General features: G+C 41.0%; 1 protein-coding gene across 4 annotated transcripts in view; it reads left to right on the top strand.

Moving 5' to 3' along the window:
• Positions 1-7,571: 7,571 nt before the first annotated feature.
• The window catches only part of SH3RF1 (SH3 domain containing ring finger 1), an 82,403-nt gene continuing 71,902 nt past the window's right edge, over positions 7,572-18,072 (top strand). Inside the window, exons 1-2 of one of the 4 annotated variants that reach the window (XM_041395798.1) lie at positions 7,572-7,674; positions 8,981-9,469. In XM_041395798.1, coding sequence (XP_041251732.1) covers positions 9,083-9,469 — 387 coding nt within the window. In that variant the 5' untranslated portion in view covers positions 7,572-7,674; positions 8,981-9,082. Of the gene's footprint in view, positions 8,012-8,260; positions 8,429-8,980; positions 9,470-18,072 lie in introns of those variants that run through there. The other 3 variants (XM_041395797.1, XM_041395800.1, XM_041395799.1) reach the window with 3 other exon arrangements.

The raw sequence follows: 18,072 nt of genomic DNA, 5'->3' as shown, positions 1-18,072 counted from the left end.
ATTTGGGCTAATGGGCTACAACTTTCCTTGGAGCTGAGGGTACATTCCAAAAAGGGATACTAAGGTCAAAGAAAATGCTTTCCCTTGGTATAAGGATACTGCTTTGACTAGTTTGGAATTAAAATGGTAGTGCACTTTAAATGCTGTAACATATTTTAATTTTTTATATCCTAGTACACAAACTCTTACACAACTTATCTCATTGTTTATGTATGACACCACAGCAGAACTGTTCAAGTGTGGCAGAGATGTTGGAAAAGTAAACATGCTGATAATCCTACTAGCCTGTCACATAGCTCTGCCCAGCAGGCACTTTTAGTAAGAAATTGCTATTTTAGGGAAATAAATCTCTCTGAAAAAAAAAAATCTAGCTGTGCATGCTTTTAAGAACTACCATGACAACTTTTTTCTTTCTTTTTTTGCAAACTATCAAACTAACTGTTGCAGCACTTCAAATTCTAAAATAACTTAGTTTAGAATTTAATCTTCTTGTAGATTTTGCTGTAAAAACACATGAATTTAATGAAATTCATGAATCCATGAATCATGAATCCATGTGACATGGAAAGATGTCACATATTTATCCTGGAGCATCTTACCAGTCCCTGCTCCTAAGTCTGAGAGTGAAACAGCTACAGACTCTTCTGGGACAAAATCCAAACCAACTCTCTCTGCAGAAGAGATGCAGGTGAAGGGATTATGGTGCTTTTCAACAGATTGCCTGATTTGGACAGTAGGAGGAATTGCAGGACTCATCATAAAACAACAGGAACCACACTACAGATACATTATTGCTACTCATTGGTCACACTTTAGCTTTCATGACCACAAAAGCATAAGTGGTTTTAAAGAGTTACGCCTCTATAAATGCACTTCTAATAACTTCTCTTGGAAAAAGACACTTTAGATAAGGTGTTTATTAAGACCTGCAGAAATTTCTGAATTTTCATTATGTTGTCATGCAGTTACCCAAAGGAGAAATAAAATCCTCTCCCATCACCTTGTTGTAGAGCCTACACTCTGAGTGGACATGAAAATTTCTCATCTAGAAAGACTGAAAAGAATGCTTAATAAGCTCTAAGAATTTATTTGGTGTGAAAGTGTGAATAGATCTGAGGTTCCACCCTATTACTGATTGGAGGACCCCAAGGCTTCAGCCATGGATGTTTGCCCTTGGAGGGTTAATCTGACTGAAGGACCCCTCTAGATAAAATAGTACTGTATTGTGAGTTCTTCCCTGAACATGAAACTCACTGACTAGCTTTGTCTTCTCACAGGATTTTAGAGAGTGAAGCTGTAGTGTGTTTCTAGAAATATGAAGTATAACAAAAGGCAGAATTTAGGAATTGTAGAGACGACATGATGGGTCATCTCCTAAAACCCACAACCTCCTTTCCTCTCCACAGCCCACATGCAAAAATGCAGCTGACTCTCCACAGCAATTCCTTCTCCTATGTAAAATTGCAAATTTTAAAAAATTTTTTTAAAAAATTATTTGGTCAAAAAATATATGTGCCAAGTATCCAGTCTCCAGACATTTGGTTTCTTTCAGACACTTTGATAATGAGGTGTGGTAATGAAGACTAAGTAAACTTTGATGAATGTTGAATATCCTCCACGATATTTTGGCTTATTTAAAAGGAAGAATTGTTTGGGCCCTGCAACTCATCTCTTCTTGGGTTTGGACATATTTGGGCGTCCAAAGCTCAAAACACTTGTCACGGTGTTCCTCAAAGATAAAACTGGACTTTAGTCATTCCAGCTCACTATCACTGGAAGTGGTTTATTACAGTTCTGCCTGATCTCAGTCTAGAGTCAGTAAGATGATAATTTTAATTCAATATTTATATGTTTAGTGGTTTATTGTTCATGTGAAAAAGCTTTACCCTGTGACTGGAATGCAGCCCTTACAAATGGGGAAAATACTAATAGCTTTTCAATAGCTTACAATTTGCTAACAATATAGCAAACTATTAAAACAGCATGTAAGCATTCCAAAATGTCTAGGGCAGTCAATAATTCTAACACTACATTCTGAATCACTTACAAATCTTTGGGAGATCAGACCTTAATGGGGCTGGGAGATACCAAGAGCAGAACAACACATAATCTGGTATGCTCTGTCCCCACCAGAATCTCCCCTGTGGAGAGAACACTAGTTCTAGAGGGACAAAGAAGCATTAGGACCAGTTCTGCAGCCTCACAGATTAGGTCTGCAGCTTATCAGCCGTATGCAAAGAAGGAAAAAGATATTCTGATTTTGGAATAAAGTTATTAAGAATGGATTCTAACATTTCTGCTCCTCTTCTAAAATCTTCACAGTTGTACCATCTGGCTTGATTTCTTCAAACATGCATTCTCCTTTGTTTTTCTTTTAACCTTATTTGTAGTAAGGACAAATTCAAGCTTACTGGTTAATGAGATGCAGGCACAATGTTCCCATCAGCATAATGAACATTTAAATCAAGTACTTGACCAACTACACAACCCAGCACCTTATTGCATTTCCATAAGGTACAGCACTGAATGATGCAGCTAGGTTATGGGATCATAAGCGCCCATAAACCCAGCATTTTCCTGTGACTAACCTGGTGGGAATGTCTTGTAACAAAAAGCTCACCCAAATACTGAGTACTTGTAACACGTTTATTCTTTAATGCCACAGAAACTTTTTGTATTGCACATTTCCTCCCTGTGACTCAAATTAAGTCATTGCAATAGCAGCAATATGCAATCCCAGGTTCACCTTATCAGGGAGAACTGGCTTACAACACGAATACACAAACGATACTGTACTCAAGAAAGCTGGATGCCTAGAATGCAGCATAAAAATGTACTGTCGGTACATTTGGGCTTCTAGTTTCACAACTCATTTCTCCAAACTCCTCACAAATACCAGAACAGCAGAGATTCTTCTGGCAGGATACAAAAGCCTTAGAAGTACATTTGTCATTGATGTAGTTAAAACTAGCTCACAACCCAGAAAGTGCATTAAGGATAGCACAAAACTCAGTTTGCCAGCAAACCAACTGGATCAGTATCAACCATGCTGAGGTCCTTGCTGCTGGAATTATTGCCAACAGTAACTGAGCTAGATGATTTAAAGCTGGTACTAACTGAAAGAAGAAACAAAAACAAAAAAACCAAGACAGTGAAGTAAGACCAAACTGCAATCCCCCTTACTTCCCTGAAAAACATGAAAATGAAACCACACCAAAAAAAAGAAAAAAAAAAAAAGAACAAAAATCAACTCTTTAATGAAAAAGAAATGAAGCCATTGAAGAACATCTTGGCCATGGGCCATCCTTCGTGATGTGCTGTACTTGCCAATGTAAAACCAGCAACATCAGTGTGGCCATCAGCAGTAAACTCTCACTAGAGGGATGTCAGTGGGAATTTTGCATGGCCTTTGGAAGGGGATTGCCACCATATCTCCAAGGGGCGTTTTACAAGATTAACCTTTTTGATCTGTGCTTGAGATCTATATTGAATGGGAAAGACAGGCTAATGTGGACATTACAGATGAAAAAAACCACAATCCTTTCTGACTAAAATAATTTAAAAAAAAAGCTTTAAAAATATTTTGGTACAAAAATGTAGCTCAAAACAAAAAGATGCTTATGAACCTACAAATAAAATTAATTCAGACTATGACTGCCACAAGACACTATTGTGTTTTCATTCTGATAGGACATAACACATCTCGGTCCATAAGTCTTATTATGTTTGAGCCTTTTGCAGTTATCTGAAGACTTTCAGGATGGAATTCACAAATAAATTAATTATATCTTCATATGTTTATTCTTGCAGGCCTGCATTTCTCTCCATGGCACTCAGTTTTGTTTTATTACTCTAAATATATATAGTGCTAACATGACTTTTTCAGGCACATGGATTATCCCTGCTGTCAAGGGTAACAATCTTCAGGGATATTTGGAGGATTAGGAGGAAGATTGGACCTGGTATTGTTCTGTAGTGTGTTAGTGTATTTAGGGCAAAATGTTAGTTACCAAAAGTCTTTATGTTGAAGATTTGCATGTCGAAAAATGTGCAATTCTGAAATATCCCATACTACTTATCCATTACATTTCCTAAGAAACTAGATGCAGATGAGTACAGAGTGCATCTCCTAGCCCCTCTTCCCAATAATTCATTGCAGAATCTGATAGAATATCTGGAAAGATATTATGATTCTAGATGTTTTATAGAAAACAGTGGTCATACAAAAATAATCTAATATTGAATGTCCCTCTTACAGCAAAGGGTGCAGTAGATGTTGCTGTTTCTTCTTGTGAGCTGCCAACTTACCAATTAACCAGCGCTGGTCAAAGCCAGGCACAGTATAGGTTTTCCCACATTTTAAAGACAGAGGAGAAACTAAGAGTAGTTGGAAATGTGCCAGAAACAGGAATTATTGCAGTAAGAGTTAGTTGGAATAGAAAGTGTGACTGTTTCAACAGAGTGGGCTAAAGACATGGGGAGAGGCCTTTAGGCTGTTCAGCCTAGAGAGGAAAAAGAAAGTATTGCTGAAAGAGGAGTGCAGAGACCACAGTGGGTTTATTGCACTAAGGATGCAGACACAGAAAAAAGGAAAGAAAAAGGTGTTACCAGTTCTTTCTGCTACTGACATTGTCTTTTGCTGTTCTTCCTATTGTCCTTTGCTTCTTCCTTTACTCAACAGCTTCCAGGTGAAGAGAAACAACATACATTGAAGAAACAAAGTGTGCCTGAAACCCAGTGACAAAACTACAATTCATTCGCCAAAAATGTGTAAAATACAAATAAATATTAATAGACATTTAAACTGTAGAAATCCAGGTGGCTGAGTAACTGGAGGGCCTCATCTTTCAAATCTGTATTCTTAAGGAATTTCTGCCCTTTGCATCATGTACTTAGTAAAAGTTGTACAAGGAGCTAATGAACTGTGCATAAGGATGGGATGATTTCAATAAGTGAAGCCTCCTCACGTAAAGATATCCAAAGAGTGCAATTCCCTGCTTACAGCTGGTAGCAAGAAAGAATAAATTCTTCAATGCAACAGCAATTCTCTTCCTTTCAGTGCTGGCACCAGAGTATTCCAGCCTCTCTGAGTCAAACACTTCATGCGTAAGAGGGCAGTGGCATACATCTGCACACACCCCCACATTCTTTACATGGATCATAATTGTTTGAAAATTAACTACAGCTACGGCGCAGGAAGTAACATATTTACCTGATACTCTTCAGAGTGTTTACTGCTTTGGTTTGTATTCCACAATGTATTTAGTATTTTACAGACTTTACATAAAACACTATCAAAGACCAGCCCTGATAAAGGGGTAATCTTTTTATCCTGCTTCCCTGAACTTTCATCTTGCTTCCTTGGTGCACCACTTGTGTTGTAAATTCCTTTACTGTTTTAATAGATATTTTACATTCCTTAGGCAGCAAACGAAGTTTAGACAACAGAAATTGTCTTGCTTACAAAACTATGCTAGAAAGGCTGGCAAATTATTACCATGACATCCTTTGAAGAAGCTAAGTCCAAAAGTGAAATCCAATTGTGAGATGAGACTTTGTTTAGATTCAACAAGTCTCTCTGTCAAATGTACTGATTATCCTTTTTTCTGTAGCAACAGCACTGACATGGCAAGATAGAGGAATACTATGAGACATAGGAATATTCTTATGTATCAGATGTTTATACCCTTCTATTTATATTACGATACTTCCTGGAAAGCACAGACATAGACCAGAAACCCATCTGTATCAGTTTTCCTAAACTCCAGAATTCATGGGGGAGGAAACCTTATTTCTTAATGAACTGTACATATTTAGCAGCTTCAATATTTCCACTACTACAACTGAAAAGTAAAATAAAATATTAGAGATGCAGTGTGAGTGAGTACTTACTTGGAAATCCTAATAATCAGTGAATATCATTACCATTGGAAACTACTAAGTAGCATATCCTGAAAGTAAGACAGAAAAGACTGTCACACTATCAGCTTATCCAAACCTACACAATCCATGCATGAAAAAGGAAAAAAAAAAGAAAAAAAGGCAGCGTTTTTACATATACACACAGAATTCAAGCAAGGATGACATCAAATTTAAAGTTACAGAATATCCTGAATTGAAAGGGACCAACAAGGCTCATCAAGTTCAGCTCTTGACCCTGCATGGGACAGCCCCAAGAATCACACCACATGCCTGAGAGCCTTATCCAAATGCTTCTTGAACTCTCAGTCTTTTGCTGTGACAGCTTCCCTGGGGAGCCTGTTCCAGTGCCCAACCACCCGCTGTGGGAAGAACCTTTCCCTAATATCCAATCTGAACCTCCCCTGACAGTTTCATACCATTTCTTAGGGTCAGCTTGAAAGATAGAACTACACACAAACTTCTGGATTGCTTCCTTTTTTGAGTTGCAGTTGGCAAGATGAATAACTGGACCTTAAACTTTTGTCTAGCTTTTTCACCAGCCATAGACAAGGAGTCTTATTTGATTTTTTAAAAAAGCAGGCTTTAACTTCTTTTTGGTTTATGGTAATTTGTATGTATCTTAGGGTTTACTTCCTCCTTCATTCCCACAGTCTTGCAGAGAAGTATCTCACATAAAACATCCCACAAGCAAGTGCATCATATCCTGAATACAGAGGTGTGTGGTTGTGTGTGTGGGGGGAGCGTGTGAAGAGAGGCACTCACCAATTTTCTGGCATCATTTATTTAATTAAGCAGTCCTATCAGAAAACCGTTTAGTTTGGAACAGACCTCAAAGATCAGCGAGTCCAACTGTTAATCCAGCACTGCCAAGTCCAGCACTAACCATGCCCATGAACACGCTGCACTCGACCTTACCACCAGCGTTCTGCAAAGGCCCGAGGGAGCACAGCCGCACCCGAGGGCAGCGATGGACGTGACACGGCAGCCCGGTCTCCTTCCCGGCCCGTGCCCAGCACGGCGGCCCCTGACGCCCCCGGAGCGGGAACGGGCGCGGCCTCACCGCCGGGAGCTGCGGGCGCACAGCCGGGGGAGGCTCAGGGAGGTCCCTGGCCCCGCACAAGGCCGCCCAGCACGAGGAGTCTCCTTGGCCGGGCCGCCGCGGGCTCCGGGCACAGCGGCTCCTCCTTTTGTGGGGCCTGGCAGCGGCAGGCCGGAGCTCCGGGTATGACTTACCACAGACAGCGAGCGGGGGCAGCCCTACGAGGGGCGAGCGAGCGACCACCCACCCTCGTTCCCTCCCTCCGTCCCTCTTCCTCGTTCGCCGCCGCCCCCATGCAGATGGTGGCAGCCCCAGGTGCCCGTCCGGGCTGCCCCCAACGCACAAGGCAGGGGGAAGCGCCTGCTCCTCCTGTCCCAGGAAGCAGCCTGCGCTCTCCCACCGCCCCAGCCGCTGCCCGAGGCATCTAGCGAGGCGCGGATGCCGGGGAGGACGAGGCGGCCCCTCGCCCCATCCCCGCCCGCGAGGGGCGGTGCTGCTGCTGGGCACCCGCCGGGCCCGCCCCCGCTCCCTGCCCGCGGCCCCTCGGCGGGGCGGTGCCGGGCGGGGCGGTGCCGCGCCTCGCGTCAGCGGCCCCTGCGCGGCGGGGCGGGGAGGGCACGGGAGTCTCGGCGCTGCCGCGGCGGGAGAGGCAGCGGTGGGGCCGGCGGCGGCGGCTCCTCACGGGAACAAAGCGGGGGCGGCGCGGCTACACGGTGAGAGCCGGGTGAGGGACGGGGAGGAGGCGGCGCTCGAGCTCCCCCGGGACCCCGGCGCTCCCTGAGGGGCGGCTCGGCGCGGTGCGGCGGAGGGGCCGCGGGCCCGACCCCTCCCTCCCTCTGCCCAGCGCCTTGGGGCGGGGTGACAGCGCCGTGCCCCCCGCCCGCCCCCGCCTCCCGGGGAGCCGTCCCCGCTCGCCCCGTGTCCCCGCAGGGACCCCTGCGCGCCGCTGCCGCGGTGTCCGCCCGCCTGCAGATCGCTGTTCCCCCGGGGAGCAGGGGAATATAAAGCAGTGAACCGGGGAGGCGATCCGGGCGCGGAGCCCGAGAGCAGGTAGGTGCGGGACGAGCGCCCGGGGAGCCGGGGGCGCCGCTCCCGCAGGCGGCTGCGGGGGCTGGGGGGAGGCGCTCAACTTCGCCCGGCGCTGGACACTGCCGAGGTCAGCAAGCCTTTTTCTGCCCGCGGAGCATCCTGGTGTGACTTCTCGCAGAATGGTTTTGTTTTTTTTTTTTTTTTTTAGGGGGGCTCTTTAGTGGTGATTGGTTTTTTTCTCCCCTTCTCTCTCCCAGCCCATCGCTACATAGCTGGAGCTGGCTGGGGGCTCGCCCCTGCCTCTGTGGCTGCATACGCAGCGCTCGTGTTGTCCTAACGTTATGGCAGTAGCACTTCCTGCTGTAAATCACTTCGCGATAGTTTTTGAAGCGCTTCTTAAAGGCGGCACTGTAATGAACCCTCTTGTCAGTGCTTGCGGTAAGCTTAAAACCCTGTGAGCTGGAGGCTGTTTTCCAGGCTGAGCTGTGTAATGTGCTGCAGCAGTTTTCATAGAAAGGGTAGAAACGTAGTTTAGTGTTGGCATAGATGTAATTCCCTTTGCTATGCCCTGTTGGTGTAGGCTGTGTGGTTTTGGACTCCGTTGTAGTTACCTTTGCTATCTTCTTGTTGTGAAAGAAAGCTAATCTCAAATGTTCAGAGAGACTGATGTATTAAGGACTATGAAAAGTAAGCTTTACTGTACTGCTGTACTTGGGATAGCTCTTTGTTCTGGAATAATTTGAGGAAATAAAATCATTCAGACTGAAATTTATGGGGACTTGAATTAAAAAACCTTAGCTGTTAGCATTTGTTAAAATATTTTAAATAAATAGATACATTAATATAGATTACTATTACTGTATTTGTGCTTAATTTATTGAATTAGTCTAGTGATCTCCTATTTTGCTCTTTGTATGAACATCATAATATAAAATAGTCTTGCTGACTTTTTCCAGCTTATTAATGCCTTTTTTCCTCAAAAAATTTTAGAGCACAGGCAGAAGAGGAATGGATGTAACATGATACCCTTGCAGTGCTCAAAACACACCAATTCTGCAAAGATTTGTTTTTTCATTAAGTAATACAAGGAAAATGGATGAATCTGCTTTGCTGGATCTGTTGGAGTGTCCTGTTTGCTTAGAACGCCTTGATGCTTCTGCAAAAGTCTTGCCTTGCCAACACACGTTTTGCAAACGCTGCCTGCTGGGCATTGTGAGCTCTCGCAACGAGCTGCGATGTCCCGAGTGCCGGACTTTAGTGGACTGCGGTGTTGACGAACTCCCCAGTAATATTTTGCTTGTTAGACTACTGGATGGCATCAAACAGAGGCCTCGAAAAGCCAGCGCCGGCGGTGGGACTGCCGGCACAAACGCTTTGAGGGTCCCCATCAACACTGTAGCTAATTGCGGATCGAAGGACCTGCAGAGCTCGCAAGTTGGACAGCAGCAAAGGGTGCAAGCACGGAGCCCTCCTGTTAGGGTAAGCACCACGTGGTGACAGTATTTTGTTGCATTCCTGTGTTTTCCTCCACCATTTCAAAGTGTTTGATGGCCTCTCCTTCGGGATAAGGGCAGTCAGATAGTTAATACAGCAAAACAATGTAATTTTGAGAATTTCCGCAGATATCTTGCAAAGCACTATGGTGTTCCTATCAGTGTTGGTTTAATGTTGCATAAATACTAGTAATGCTTCCTTATTGAAATGCTCAGTTTTTGAGGCAAGAAGTTTTGAGGCAAGAAGACTGTCTTTGTCCAATTCAAAGACAGTCAAATAGAGCAAGGTAACTTATGTGGAAAGCTTGAGTTGAGTTATTGTTAAGGATGGAGATGTTGTGAAGAACATTTGAAATTGTTTTTAGTATGTCAACTGCAAGACTAGAGATTTCATTTTGGCTCGTGCACTTTCTGAAATGATTCTTACAATCAGTGAATTTCCTTTAAGTTAGACATAACGAATGTTAAACATGAGCAGAGAAGTTTTGCCACTGGCTTCTAAGTATCTAAATTTTTACTTTCTTTCCTTGAAAAAGAAATTTTTGAATTCCTGTAATCTGCTAAGTTGTTTGTACTCTTAGTCCGCATCATTTCTTTATTAGTTTTCCCTCAAGTATTTTTTCTAGGGAATTTGGAAGTTGTATGTGCCGTGATGGGAAGACATTGCCTTCTTTATATACTCTAATTCCTTCCTAAGAGCTATGCAACCAGTAGACTCTGTCATACCTTATAATCAAGACTCAGTATCCTCATTTGTGATTATTCATTCTAGAATCTGTGTCAGGGAATGTAATTTTATGAGATGACAGACCTTGCTCTGTTTTATCTAATGACAAAGCAAGACAGTTTCTCTGAAAGGTTTTTTTTGAGTTCCTATGTTTGGAGTGGAGTTTCTGAATGGTTTAGGTGGCTTTAGGTGTCTTGTGAAGTTTATTAGATTTTTATGAAATGTCTTAAGGAGTTCCAAGAAGAGGACTTGAATATGTTTTTGGCAGGACTAGTCTTTATTTTGAAGTGTATCTAAATTATTTAGTTTACTTACCCAGTGAAGGAAGCCTAACACTGATTTTTCTCAGATTGTACTTGACATGATTGGAATCTCTCCAAAAGATCTTAGATACACCTTTTAAGTTTACATGAAGATTTAAAATACAGTTGTTTTTCCACTAGTTGATATTGCTTTCTCTGCTTGCAAGAGACCTCATTAGTTCTTTGCTTTAGAATATAGAAATTATAACTATCAAGTCATTTCCTGCTAATGAGTTTTGTTTTGTATATACATTAATTGGTGAGAAGGTGGTCTGTGGGGTTTTTCTGTTAGTGGTTTGTTTTTGTGGTTTTGATGAGTTTTCTTTTCAGAACGTAGAATCCTTAAAAAGTAATGCGAAGTAGTATCAAAACCAATCTGGTCTTCTCCAGAACTTTAAGGTGTTTATCATGATACCTTACATTTGCAAATGCTCTTCAGCTTAAAACAAAAAACCCTTACAATTTGTTTCTGTGTTTTTGTGTTGACCTTTGTAAATAACTGTATTTTCAGAGACTGCTTCTCCTCCAGAAAGGTTTCCGGTGCAGTGCTGTGCATGAAAGACTGCACTTCAGAGTTTCTCAAGCCTTATTAGACAAAATAACTTGAATATAGAATATTTTATCTTTTTTTTTTTTTTTTAATGTTCTATAATATCCTGTTTTGCAACATTTGCATTCCCAGATGTTGCGCAGAGTAGAAAGTGATAACACATGGAAGGTTGCTTCAGCTTATCCTGTACCGTGTGCCATTAAAACTGTGACCATATGCATTCCTCATGCAATAACTGAAACTCATTGTATATTAGTGATAGTTTTTAGTGTTTTACAGTAAGTCTTATTCCGTCTTTGGTTTTGGAGTTTCGCAGGGATTCTTGTGCCTTCTTTCCTTTGGGAGACAGGGAAAGATGATGATCTCATCATTTGTCCACTTTGTCCAGAGCATTTTTTACTAGAAAGCCTTTAAGTACCTTTAAGAACATGAACCAACTTTGATGGATAAGAAGGTGGATATATGAACTTTTCTGTTTTCTATATGAAAAGTGGTTTTGGAAAAAAAAAAGTCCAGAAAGCAAAATGCCACTTTAATGGACAGTGTTGAAATGAATGCCCTATTTGTTTTGCTAACTCTAACATAAAGATGCTTGCAAATACAGTTCCTCCCTGGGAATTGAAGAGGAAAATCTGTTTCTAGATGAGTGGCAGAGTCAGATTTCCTAAACTAATTTTGCTGAAGGGGAACTAGTAAATGAAAGTTGCTGTTGTGTTAAATGAAGTGAATGTGGATGAAGGCTGTCAAGTCATAAACATTCTGCTTATACACTGTAGTAATACTAAGCTCATAAATGCCCTTTCAGAGAATGCCATAATTTTCAGAAAAGGTTAATACAGCATGTACTGCAGCATGATTTCCTGAACTGTATCAATGACTATGGAGTGGCCAGCCCTGTAATTGCACAGTATATTGCATTCTCTGTATATATGTGGTGACACATGGCAATAAACAAACAAATGGTTCCTTGAGTCTTAAAACTAATGGAGGTGGGTGGGTGGTGGGTGGGGATTAACAAATCTTGTGCCTAGTATGTCCCCTACTAGAGTAACCTGTTTCTTTCTGTAACCTCTCTAAGGTTTCACTGCTGTAACAACAGCAACAATTTCTCTGTGCAAGTTGTTAACCTATTTTGTTCCCCTGCTGTTGATGTATAAAGCCTCCTGTGCCTTTCCCTGGTACTGGCTGTACTGCACCTGATGGACAACTTGTGTTTGCTGTCTCCTCAGCAGTTCTGTCCCAGGCAGCCAGCTTGCTGGGGACAACAGTTATACACAGACTGTGGCTTTCTCTCTGGTATGGATGGAAATTTAATGCTTTTCTCCTTGTTTTCAAGTGAAAACCTTCACGTAGGTTGACAGCTTGGAAAGGCTGTAAGAGCCACAGCCTACTGTCAAATCTGCTTGTGACTGGTCATCAGGAGCAAGTTGGGCTGTTGAGGCACTGCGTGATCATGACCCTTGTTTCCTTCAAAAGAGCATTCAAAAATGCTAAGGTCCATCCTTTTATGTTTATGCTCATGTTATTAATTTTTTCATTTTCACAGAGTATGTCAAACAAGAATTATCCTAAGTTCCTTATATCTGTTTTACAAGGATATGCATATTGCAGGAGTCTTACATGTAGCTGTGTGCATAAGTTGATTGATGTTGGAGAGCTGTTCTCTCCAAGACAGATTTAAGATTATCCATGTTTTACTTTTCCTTGGAATTTGTGTTTGCCTAAGACATACTAAGTCTCCTTCTAGTTTGTTTATAGGCCAACTTTCTGAAGTTAGGGCTATCTTTTCCACAGAACCTAGAGGAGAGTTGTCTTGATAGTCTGAAATCTCATCACAAAATATTGAAAATATTTTGTAATAAGGTTTTCAGCTGTGTTCTGGACCAAATATAGGCAGGAAGAGCTAAGAGAATAATTCAAATGATCTCCATTAGCAAGAGAAAAGCATGAATGGCTCAAAAGTTGGCCATTCCTGATACAGTTGATGCTTATGCTGAGTAAGAATTGGTGGTGTAATATGACTATATTACACTGTATGAGAGTGGAAAATCTTATCAAGAAAAGTTACAGTGCAATGTTAAAATCCTGAGGCTTTCCCCTTTTTGGTTATTTTTATTCTGGAAAACCCCTAGAAACTCTGGAGATACTATTCTCGGTGAAGTCGATTTGAAATGAGGGTAAAGAATCATTACAGGCTGTTGGAAAATGCTCCTTTAGGTGTTAGAGGGGGCTAGAGCCACTAGTATCAGAGCATCTGAGTTGTTTGTGATAAATTCTTTTACACTGAGGAGGAAAGAAGGAACCACTAAGAGGAGATTGTTTCATGAGTTTCTGCTAATACTTAGCAGTGGTGCTTTGTTGCGTAAATCCATGCATCCATTTTCATGTTTGTTTAACAGGGAAAGCAATACTAAAATTGTAAATTCCTGTATCTGTACTGCTGCAGCAGTCTTCATTTGTGATCCAGTAGGCTTGCCTGGGAACTGCTGAAACAGTTGTAATGGCAGAAGAGAAAATAAATGGAGCCAGGTTTTCCACCCGTAGCCATAGTGTTTGACCTTGCCACACATCTTGGGGCAGTAGGGACAGTGGGCCACCTTCTGGTCTGTGTGGACTTAAGCAGGTTGGGCTTCTCTGTCAGACTTAATAGATGATGTAAGCAAGCAATTTTCTTTTATCCTAATAATCCTGGAGAAGAGTGCAGCTCTCACAGTTTGACTGTTGAGCCGGTTGCAAAAATCTGACAGGAGTCAAAACAACTGCTGCTTTTGTAGTCATGGCACTTGCTGGACTATGAAGATCCTGGCAGAACTTAAGTATCAAAAGAAACCTTTTAGACTGGAAGATAACAATAGGATGGAAAATGTGCATTCATGGATCAATAACTTTATTACATTATTGTAAATAAATATAGGGTTCACCAAGCATAGCAACAGATGTAGATTGGAACAGATGTTTAAATCATGTTGGAACAAAAATTAGTGGAATAAAGTAATACAAAGAAATGTATCAGGAAAAGGCTGCTGGAGGGGTAACTCTTAGAGGAGGTTCCCATTGTCATAATAGATCAGATTGTCAAGTGTACTCATTTAAAGGAAAAAGCAGTTGTAGAAATATGCAAAAAACAGTGGTTAATGCAGTTAGTTTCATGATTATTATTTGTGATCATAGGCTGGAGAATCATTACTTGATGGTACCTGATTTTGAGCTGACCTCCCCCAGCCAAAAGGTTGTTCCATACCATATGGCACCATGCTTGGCATATCAATCTGGGGAAAGAAGAAGGAATACGGGGGAATTTCCCAAGTAACATTTGAGAATCTGGAGATAGACACCTATTCATGCTCCAGAGTGATCATTACAAAATATTTTGTGAAATCTTTGCAAATCATATATGCATGCTTTTGTTTCATTTCATGCTTGCTGAGATACCAGATTCTGCTTTTATGTTTACAGTTTCTTGTACAGTTTTAATTACTTCTGTGTAACACCATTGTATCCTGTATGAAACTAGAGAAAATTTAATGGAGATGATAAATATGAAAGGAGACTGACTCTTATGGTGTTAATGTGTTCCCTTTCAGAGATAAATAATTAGGTAGAGAAGGAGGATAAGCAAAAGGAAGAACTGTCTCTGTATCCAAAGGCATTGGGCTAGGATTGAGAGCTTCCGGGCTCAGTTCCTGGCTTTGCCACAGACATCCTTTATGACCTTGTACAGAGTCACTCAAAGCTCTTTGTGCCTCTGTTTCCCATCTGCAGATATGACTGATAGTACTTTCTTTGTTTGACTCACTATTTAGACTTTATGCTCTCCAGGGCAGACACTGACTTTTTTAAAATATTGGATGTATCCATGGTTGTTTTACAATGGTTCCACAGTCTCAGCTGAGGTCAGTATATCCTGCTGTTAACTCTAAATCATTGACTTCCACATTACTGGAGAACTGTTCATAATCCATTTCCTGTCCTAAAGATGGTGCAATGCTTAGTGTCACATTGTTAAGAGGATTTAATTTTGTTTGGATGTTTAATAGGAAATCACATGAATACCTCAGTGAGGAAAAGCCAGACACTTGAAACATCTGTGGAAGTCATAGTTCCACCCTTCAGCTAGGGAAATCTGCATCTGACTGGCACACTGGTGTGTAGATTTGAGTGTGTTTTGAAAAGAGTAAGAGAATAACCAGTGTAAATTGTGTTGATAATGCAGAAATGTTTAATTCCATACTTTGAATCTGCATAGCTATCTTGAACCTGCCAATTAACATTAATCTGCTTGGTAAAATAGCTGTCAAACTAGTGGAAACCCTTTTTTTAGAAAACAATTAGGTTTTGAAGTAAACTGATCTATAAACTAAAGAAGTCCACATTATTTACATGTGATACTGAAATCTGAAATCCCTTTTTAATTTGTTTACAAGCTTTTTTTTTTTTGTGTGTGTGTGTGTGTGTCTTCATGTGGAAGAGAGGGCTGTCTCTATTTCCCTTCATTTTCCAGTTTAATATTCCTCCATTTAGGTAGACTTTAAAACCACCTACATGAAATGAAATGGTGTCTTTTTTCCTCCACTTTAATGTGGCCAGTGAGTTGCTTTACTCAAAAAGCTTTGATCATTCAGAAAATTTAAACTTCTGCATAAAAAGGGAAGTCTCAAGCTGTTACTTTTAATGGGCTTGTGAAGGGAAGCAGTTCTTTTAGATATAATAACAATCCTTGAATTTTTTTCTCATATTACCAGAGAAATCAAATACCAATAAAATTGCTTTACGTAGGTGATCCAGGATCTGGTTAGAAAAGTCAGTCAGTAGTGCTGTTGCTGTGTTTCTCTGTGCATAGTGTCTGGCTTTCTGAAATGCATTTGGTGGCATAACAGACACCAAGTATGGTATGAGGAGCTGGTTGGGATGGCATCAGCTAGAAATCCTTCTTCTCCCCCCTCCTTTAACTGAGTGAGATGTTTTTTAATGGAACCTCAGTGTGTAGTGCGTGGTTAGAAACTGCAGAAAACAGAAAGCCTTTAACTGCAGCTGTGATAATAAAACTAGAACTTGTTATGATCTGTTGTTTGTCTTTCTTTTGGTGAACTTCCCCTTGCAGTGCATTTGGCCTTCTCCTTATGATATGCTTAACACCTTCCTTGGTCTTTTCTTTGGCTCCACTGTTGTCCTTTATTCAAACAATCCCCTGCCTCTAATCTTAGTGTACTACTTCCAAGAAAAAGAAAACATCTAGTTTTCTTACCTCTTGTGTCCCATTTGTCAATGACTGTATCAGACATAAGGAACAAAAAAATAAACAATAAGAAAGTCCATATGCCTCAATAGAAAATTTTCTGTGTACAATCTTGTAGTATATATGACTAAGATCTGCTAAATATATGAAGAGCATAAAGGTAATATTACTGTATTGCTTAGTCTCCTGGTTTGATTCTTCCTTTTTGCTTTTTCTTTTTCTTCTTTTCCTTTAAATTACTGACTGTATCCTCATTCTAGTGTGGGCAAGAGTGTGTCTCAGTAATTAAAGCTGAAATATCATCTGGTCAGCCCTGTTCGTGCATACACCTCGTTACTGCCTTCACAGAGGAAAAGTGTGCATCTGTTAAACCTCATTTCCTGTCAGATCCCTCTGTGTTAGACAGAAAAACTTGTCTTGGAAAATCAGCAGTGAATTCTTGGGTCAGTTGAACGAGATCACATGCTTTACTTTTCACATCACTACCTCAGAGTCTTTTTGGAGAGCAGTTGTGGGTTTTTTTTGGTGTTTTTTTTTTTTTTTACTGAGAATTGCTGCTTTTGAGATGGTCACACATCCAAGTGCTCTTTTCTGCACTCCTTATCTCTCTTAGGTATAGAGGGGAAGATGACAGTACTGTCCTCTGACTGTCAGAACACTGGGAGCTTAGAGTTTTGCTGTGCTGAGCATGCCCCTTATCCCATTCCCATGGATATTGCCAGAGCTGCTGTGCAGTTTGGGTGCAGAACCCGAGCTGGTCAGCACATTGGCAATTGGTTAAATCTGTTTTCACATTTGCATCCTCTAAAACATCAGGAAATTGTTGGGACTCAGAAAGATGCTCTGGAGAGAAGGGAAATCACTCCAAAGAGGGAAATCGAGTCCAGTATTTTTAATTCTTTAGACATGTGATGCTTATATATGTATCTTTTAAAATGTCATTCAATGTTGCCTGGAAACCTACAGATTTGGATACTCCAGTTGAAGGAAGAGTGAAACACGGAAGTCAATGTTTCATTTGTGGACTCTGTTGCCAAAGGGTCTCAGAATCTGAGCCTGCTTGGTACACGACAGTCAACTGTGATGTGTGCCTATGAGCAATCTGCTGTACCCTTAGAAGCTGTGGGTTGTGGATCTCATTTTACACTTGTGGCACCCAAGTATGAGATTTATTGTCCAAATAAAGTTTTTGTAGTGTAAGAGTATAAACATTTAAGAATTTTAAGTAATTTCTTGTGTAGGTCTTTGTTCCTATCTTATTTGGTTCTTGATTAATCCTCTCTACCCTGTGCCCCCTCCCCTCCCCCAGCATAAGCACTTAAATTTTCAAGTATTAAAAAGCCAGAATCTGCAAGGATGTTTCTGATCTACTACAAATGAGGACAAGATTCTGTTGTGCACCATCCATCTCACACAGTAATTCTGTTTGAAATATTGCTCATATGCTTGTACTTCCACATTTAATTTTTTGAATATGGTGTGAATTTCTGTTTGGTTTTTTTGTTTGCTTGTTTTTAATTGAACTAAAAGCTCTGTTCTGTTGTTAACTGTTCTTTCTATCTTTCTTGATTTTTCAGAGTAAAATTTAGATAGTCCATTTTTATATTCTGTAAATGCACAAAGTAGAATTTTGTAGTTTCTAGCTGGGAAGTATGCTATTAATCATCAATGCCTTTTGATCAAAGGTAAGCATTTCAGTGTTGTTTAAATATTACTATAAATAGCATTCTCCTCCTCTCTGAAGTGGAGGACTGCTGCCAGGGCTGTTCAGAAG

Source organism: Onychostruthus taczanowskii, unplaced genomic scaffold (genome assembly GCF_017590055.1).
Source record: "Onychostruthus taczanowskii isolate IOZ18803 unplaced genomic scaffold, ASM1759005v1 scaffold12, whole genome shotgun sequence".
Classification (NCBI taxonomy): domain Eukaryota; kingdom Metazoa; phylum Chordata; class Aves; order Passeriformes; family Passeridae; genus Onychostruthus; species Onychostruthus taczanowskii.
The sequence above is the reverse complement of the archived record's forward strand: the minus strand, read 5'-3'. Positions and strand labels throughout refer to the sequence as shown.